Source organism: Vigna umbellata, chromosome 2, assembly GCF_029865625.1.
Source record: "Vigna umbellata cultivar VRB3 chromosome 2, Vumbellata_1.0, whole genome shotgun sequence".
In the NCBI taxonomy this organism is placed as follows: domain Eukaryota; kingdom Viridiplantae; phylum Streptophyta; class Magnoliopsida; order Fabales; family Fabaceae; genus Vigna; species Vigna umbellata.
Window position 1 is genome coordinate 14,092,262 of NC_142166.1, and position 8,027 is coordinate 14,100,288.

An 8,027-nucleotide genomic window follows, 5' to 3' on the forward strand; every position below is an offset into this window, starting at 1 on the left:
ACCAACCACAATTAACAAGTAATTGGTATCAACAGATTAACTACCATAATACTCGTTGCATTAACAAGGGATAATTTATCCACAAATATATATATATATATATATATATATATATATATATATATATATATAAAGAATGTGTTTTTTTTATAACCATACTATTTATAATAAATAATATATATATATATATATATATATATATATATATATATATATATATATATATTAGGGGATGGTGATAGTGCCGGGTGCCTGTATCTCCCTCGGTGAACAATAATGTTACTAAATTATTCTCCAATTTGAAACAAAATATTATCTTTACCGATAAATATATGCTACGAAAAGAACAAAAAGGTTTGAGGTTAGAGATAAGGACTTACCCAACTTAAGTTTGAGGTTACACAATGCATGAATTGTGCCGTTATGCTATCTTTTACTTGTGCGTAGTTTTTCTCTTAAACCGACCGATATTACGTTACCTCTTGTTTAAATAAATTTCTCTACACAACATATACAATAGAAGGGAAAAAAACAATATTTTTCCTTAAACTTAATACACAAAGTTTTGGAGAAGTTGGATAAGAGCTTTGATAAAAAGTTGTACCACCGAAGAAACAATTTAAGTTACTTTCTTAATTTTTATCTTTTGAAAAATTTAATTCAAACATTGAAACAACAATTTTTCATGTAACTAGATTTAATTATAGATGCTTCAGTAGAGAAATTTTTAGAGGAATTCGTTGAAAAATTGAAGGTATTCAATCAAAGAGATTTATTGATGGATTACAAATGCATCCGTTTAAGTCGTGAATGAGTTATAGATTATTTGAAGTGATCCCATCTGTGGCATGCATGCATATAAGGCGCTATAATGAAACAAAAACAAGAATATAGTGAGCGTAGATAAAATAAAATAAAACGTAAAACTATACATTAATAAAAAAAAATTTACAAAGAATGACAAACCCAAAATATGACTACATGGGCAAATGTTTTTATTGAAGAAACATCCTAAGATGTAATAAAATGTAAGTATGGTATAGCTGATAAACATAAGAAATAGACAGACAGAAGTTTTTGTGGTCATAAAGAAGTGGTTGGTAAGGAGCCCATTAAAATAATATTTTCGTCTTTATGGTCCTTAGTCTTGTCTGGTTTTTCTGTTGTAAAAAATCCAGATAGGAACCTTTGTGACAACCCAGAAGTCAGTCCTCTGCCTAATAAGTCCAAAGCTCCTCTTGTTTCACCACCAACACCCCTTTGGCTTGCTCTGTTAATAAAGCTTCTTGTCTCGTTCAATCTGAGTTGAGCACCACAGGGACAATTTCCAAGTTTTCTAAAGCAACGCTTATGGAAAACCAACTGGCAAGCTTTGCACCTTTCAATCTCGTCTTCCTGGTAATAATTTAGATTGTATTCAGACTTCAACTTCTTAATATTAAAAGAATTTGAAACTATGAATATGAAATAGATAAAAAGTGAACCATCTTCACTTTTTAAACAAAACCATAAATGGGATAAACATCAGGAATGCTTTATCTTTCATAGGACAATAGCATAATGCCCCCTATACCCTTAAAATTTCCAACTCCGGACTACGGTAAGCTCTACGGAATATAGTAGACTTGGGTTTTGTAGTTCAAACATTATACAAAATATTACATAATCTGAATACAATGTAGACAATGAAGAAACACAATGCAATTTTTTATCAAACTCATTTTTCCTTTATAATAAATTGCTTTATCAAGCAATTTATTTGCTACTGTGTACCAAGCCACTATGGAGCCTAATTAAAATTCGAAAAAATCATTACTCTTCTAATCGGTATTATCTAATTCAATACTACAGAATCTTAGTTATTGACAGCTACACACCTGAAATGGGAAAATGAGAGAAGATGGGTCACTGCAATCTTGTCGGGCATTGCAGGGGTCTCCCACATCACAACATACAAGGCATTGGTCAGTAATGTGTTCCAGGATTTTCCTTGACACAGTTTCCACCATCACAGGAAGTGCTGCAAAAAAGTTGCTCTTTGTCAAGAACACTAGATATAGGAAATGCTAGAACTTCTACATAAACAATAGTCAGCTCCGGATTGCATAAAACAAAGAGAAAAGAAAGACAATGTGCATGATAGTTCTACATAGACTCATTGTTAGAGAGGCAATTTCCTCTGGTTTGTTTGTCATTTTTTTTTACAGTTGTAGTTTGTTCCAACCGATCTTTCTTTCCTTTGCTGAGCTCCTCAATCCATTTATATATATTGGCTTTGCAAAGGTTCACTTTCTTCTTCTTTAACTTTCTCTTAGTAAGGAATTCCATTTCTTGTTAGTTTCAATACTCATTACGACGCCCACCTCCAAACAAAAATATGTTCGGTACCAGAGTAAAAATTGGATCCCACTTTGAGACAGACTACTGCCAGAAATCCCACATCATAATTTGCAGGTCTATCCACTAAATAATTTGTCAAAAACTGACACAAGCCACATCCCTGAAGGTCTTATGACCCATAATTTTAAGATGCTTAATACTCCACATAGTTTTAAGATGTTACTATTTCAGATACCATATGCCTTTCATGCTATCTGTTTAAACAGTTAATCAAGAACCAATAAGACTGGGTACCATAGGCTTGAGAGAGATTCATTGGACCAGATACAAAAACTGATGTTCTCAAACCACAATTAATCCCTAAACTATAAAATAAATCAAATCTATATTCACCACACCGTGAATATAGATTCGACGTCATAATGAGTTATAAATCCATGTCTGCCCATCCAACAAAACTGGGTTTTATATATCATTGAGCAATCAAACGAAAGTTAAACACATGTGGAAACTAATTGACACAAAATTTCATTTAAAGAACAATTAAACAACAACAACAACAACAACAACAACAACAACAACAACAATAATAATAATAATAATAATAATAATAATAATAGAAACTAACCAGCAAAGACTCCTCTGGAAAGATCAATCAAATCTCTAAGAGCAAAAAAGTCATTGCTTTCGAGAAGATATCTCCTGTTTCCAAGTCCTCTGTTAATGGCCCTCCGAAATGGGCAGCGAACGTATGGAAGCATTATACCTATCTTTTTTCTGATACTCATAATATGAAGCAGGGCTGGGACCTTTGACAAGAGGAAGGGATTAACTGCAGTGACACAGAGCATGGGCTGCAGAAGAAATTTAATCAATAAAACGGCAAAGTGAATGGCAAGAATATTATAAAATATACAATGGCTAAAAGGAGTGGGGAGGGTGAAGAATAACATGCATCTAGTGTATTAGTTGATATAAAAAACTAAGAAAACACAGCACAACTTTCACATAAACAAATATTTCAAAGTCCAATCCCAGAGTTACGCTTATTTTATACTTAGAACACTTCCTGGGGACTACTGAAAGGAAATTTTATCCAAATCCAAGTCAATGAGTGGTAAACAATGAAGCGAAAAAGAAAAGCCAATTAATCTACAGCACTAATCAAGAAGAGCATGAAATTTAGATATTAACATTTAATGAGCCAACAAGATGTTAACAACACACATCAATATGCACTAGTTATTTCGCATCACCTCACGATCTATATTCACAGTGCTAATTGAAATTGCAGAACAGAATTCGTTCAAATTAGTAATCCTATATCAGCATATATCCAACCTGCAGGAATAAAGAGTTATGCAATGGTATATAGAACTCTTCAATTCAGAGATTCTGTCTCAGAACTTTCTCACTTTCTATCGTTTTCCTTTACTTTCTCAATCACATAAGTTTTCAAATATTAACTTAGAATATAAAAATTCAAATCAAAGATTCAAAGGTAAAAACAACATTATAAAAGACAAACATTAGTGTTAAATTTACCTGTTCATATATAGAATCTAGATAGGATTTTGCCAGCTGAGAAACATGATAATGAGTAAAATCCCAGCGATGTAAAACTCTGGCTGGCAAGACTGCAGTCTCATTTGTGTGGCAAGAAGAACAAAACAACTGGCCAGTGTATTCACAGAGTCGAGGCTTCCCCCATCCAAATGTTTGTACAAAATCCCAAATCAAAGTTCTTCCATTATCAAAATGTTTATGGCATCCAGCACAGGTGTGATGCTGTGCTTCTAACAACTGTTTGATAGATTTGTTTGGTGGAATTTCAACAATGAGTGAAATTGTCTTTCCTAAATTGGAAATGTTTCGAAAATTTTGCCATCCTGTAAAAGAAGACTGAGAAACCGGTACAGTTGACACGGGTGAAATAGGATACGAATCTTGATGGGACAAAAACCATGTCAATGCTGTAGGAGGAGAGAACCTGGAATGGATAATAGACTGTAAACACTCTTGAATAAGAACACTTCTTTTCACAATAATATCAGGAGATGCACTTCTAAATATCTGGGTTTCCTTTTCAACAGAAGACCATGGCAAAGGTAATTTCCAGCCCTGCTCATTGAATAATGTTTTCATGCAACGATAAAGAATGAAGAAATCACGATATCGCCTTTCAACCTCCCACTGGTCCTTGCCACTCCACACTTTAATTATATACACAGTGTATTCCTTCACTCCAACCAATCTTTCACTAAAAGAAACATCCCCTTTCTTCTGCCTCGCACCTACCACTTCAATCCTATCTATTCTTCTTGGGCGTTGAACTAGCAGGTAAGCATCATCTGTGCTAGAAGTAGAAGCAGTCAACCCACCATCTCTTGAAGGCATAGAAAATTGAGGCTCAACCAATCTGTTACCCATGGAAAGCCTAGAACCAGGAGAATCCATAGATTCGAGTAAAATTTCTTCCATTTCCTGAACAACCTCGTCATAAAATTCGTTTAGCTCAAAGTCTTCTGTCTGCAATATTTAGTGAAACGTCCAATACCACAATGTCAAATCAAGTATATGTGCAGCAAAAAATGATTTGCTTCAACAATGAGTTTATCAGAGCATTTATTATCATCTCTTTTTATGGTATACGGCATAATAGCAACCTTTCTTGACATAATAAGTAAATGATAAGGCCAGTTAAATCACACATCCAACCTTTCAAAATTCAAAAAGTAATTTAGATGCTAGGTTCTAGTTTCAATTGCATATCTTATAGAATTAGTAATAAACAATTCCATTACTCAGCCAAAATAATCTTTCGTCAAATGTCAACCCCATTACACGACGCTATAGAGACTGCACACCATTTGATCCAGCCACTACAATTTGGTTGTAGCTATGACAACTACATCACACTGTGATCATTCTCAATATTGGCCTACAATAGTCATAATGTAACTATGACCATAACACAACTACAACCCAATTTAAACTACGGTACTACGCATTAATTAAAATTGACAGAATTGAAGTGGCAAATATTAACTGAAAAGGATTGAATTGAAAATGATAACCTGAAAGACAATGGGATGCATTACTCACCTTAGACACCACAGGATTTTTCTCTAAGAGATTTGTTGAAGTGGGTGAACTCTCTAATAATTTCCTCATTCCACTGTCTGACAGCTGCGTAATTGGTTCAACACACTCAAACGATTTTGCAATAACGTTCTCAAGATGGCTGGATGGATTGGAAGAACTCTTATGAAATTGGCTATCATCACTGATGTGATCAAGCCTAAACATAGAATCATCCAGCTCCGACTTTACACCAGGAGCGTCACTACCTGCAATAGCTTCTTCACTGTTGACATTTCCTTTCTCCATGCTACCACAACCATTAACACCCAAACCCATATTCCGAGGAGCTTCTTTCTCCGGAAGATCCAAATGAACTTCATCCACCTCGGTAACAGAAGAAACTTCAGGACAGCTAACCAAATCACCAGAACCTCGGACCGGCATCTTGACACTGCTCGGAGAATTGATTGGTGCAGAACTTTCCTCTAAGTAAGCAGGCATAACAACTTCCCTGTCCTTAACCTTTTCTACGGCATCAGAATAACCTATATCTTTAGTTTCTTCACCTTCATTGACTATAACCATGTCCTTTACATTTTTCCCTTGCTCCTTTTGACCAGAATCCAGATTCAATGTATCATTCTTTTTTCGCTGACTGTGAAATAGATCAGACATGACAGAAACGGGACCGTTTTGCATCAAAAAATCATCCAAGTCTCGCGAACCATAGGCCACTGAAGTGTTCATAAACAAAGAGTTCTCGTTTCTCACTTCCCTCTCTTCACAATAACCAATGTTTTCCGTCAAATAAATTTCCTTTCCACCGTCACCATTACCATCACTGTCATAATTATACATAGAATCATCACCCTCCGATAACTCTTCCAATTCTTCTTCTTCTTCTTCCTCTTCTCTTTTATCAATTTGAAATTCAAAACCATTTACACCACCTTCTCCAGCACTCACTTCACCGTTCACATTCGGCTCTTCGATCCGGTTAAACCCAATCAACTCCGAGGAATCGAGCGCAGTCAAAGCGAGCTCCTCACTGCAATCACCGTAGAGCTCCAATCCACTGGAACCGTACCGCAGACTCCGTCGCCGGTTGCCGGAGCAATTAGCCTCCGTCGTTCCCTTTCCCAAACTGAAACTCTCGAAAGCATCCGCCGAAGAGGCGAAATCGCAATCGGAGAAATCGTGAAAGAGCGTGACAGCGCTGCTCATGCTCATGCTGGTGCTGGGCGTTCCCATCACCGAGTTGGCGCTGCAATACCGCTCGAACTCGGAATCGTCCGAGGCACCGTCCGATTCCCGAACCCGCAACGGAGGAAACGAATCCAACGGATCCGGAGAACTGAGTTCGCCGCGCACATTCATAGCTTCAAATTCGACGAAAATAATAGAAGGTCACGATGCGATTAATCGAAGATACGACGCTTCGGAAGGTTCTCGAAGGAACCGTACGATTTGAAAATCGCACAGTAGAGAGAGACCCTTCCCTGAGGGAAGGCGATGATGATGAAGAGGGAAATAAAAATAATTAAAATTAAAAAAATGGAAGAAAATATAAAAACAAGAATCTGGTATTCAGTTTTTTGTCTTTAAAAAATAAAAATTAGATGAAAAAAATTGTAAGATGGATGAAGAGTGGATTCAAAACTACCAGTATAAATAAATATATACACGACCATTTATTTATGTGCATGTTGTTTTACCTACCAATCAAACAAACGACTCTGTTTGAACTCTCTTTTAAAACAAAGTTGAGTTTGACCACGTTTGTAAATTTTGAAATAAAATGGTCATATTTCTATAGGATAATGGGTAAAAGCCATATAAAAATATTGGTATATCGATTTATCAAATATATTAATTTATAACTAAACAACTAAATTGTTTTATCTTTTATGAATTTAATCTTACGTATTGATTATCAAGAGAAATTTTATACTTTCTTCTTTAGAAAATCACAACTTCTTTTAAGAAAACTTAGTTTGTTACTCCAATAATTTCTTTAAATAACAATATCACAAAATTCGTTTCAAATAAATAATTTATAATTTACTTTTACAATAATGAGTTTATACTCCTATCAAATGTATCATATTTGACAAATTTTAATTAATAATTTTAGAGAGTAAAATAATATATTTAAAGTAAATGTAATTTTAATGTTTAATTATAAAATTAGAGGAGTTTATTACTTATCGGTTACAAGGTAACGCGGATTAATATATATATATATATATATATATATATATATATATATATATATATATATATATATATATATATATATATATATATATATATATATATATATATTACTGCATGGATTTTTAAAAATTATAATATATGAATTATGTTAGACTCATTAAAATTCACTTAAAATCCCATCTTAGTGGATTATATATGTCAAGAAAGGGATCCGAAAATCAGATAGTAAAAGACAGGTGTGTGATGCAGATTGGACGTTTGGTTTTTGACGATAGAAGTAAAACTCAAAGTTTTCAAAAATGCACGCCACTTCTGCATGCACCCTTCTTCCTCAAAGTTCTGAACTTTCATTTTCTCCTCATTCTCTCTAAAAAATTTTCCTTCTC

At 34.4% G+C, this 8,027-nt stretch overlaps 1 protein-coding gene across 1 annotated transcript; it reads right to left on the reverse strand.

The window, feature by feature from the left end:
• Window positions 1-909: 909 nt before the first annotated feature.
• On the reverse strand, window positions 910-7,045 carry LOC124824093 (Phox (PX) domain-containing protein). The gene is made up of 5 exons (XM_047296460.2): window positions 5,446-7,045; window positions 3,886-4,869; window positions 2,969-3,194; window positions 1,878-2,020; window positions 910-1,395 (listed from the first exon to the last, which is right to left on the reverse strand). The coding sequence occupies exons 1-5, from the start codon at window positions 6,799-6,801 to the stop codon at window positions 1,084-1,086; spliced, it is 3,021 nt and encodes a 1,006-aa protein (XP_047152416.1). The 5' UTR covers window positions 6,802-7,045; the 3' UTR covers window positions 910-1,083.
• Window positions 7,046-8,027: the final 982 nt, after the last annotated feature.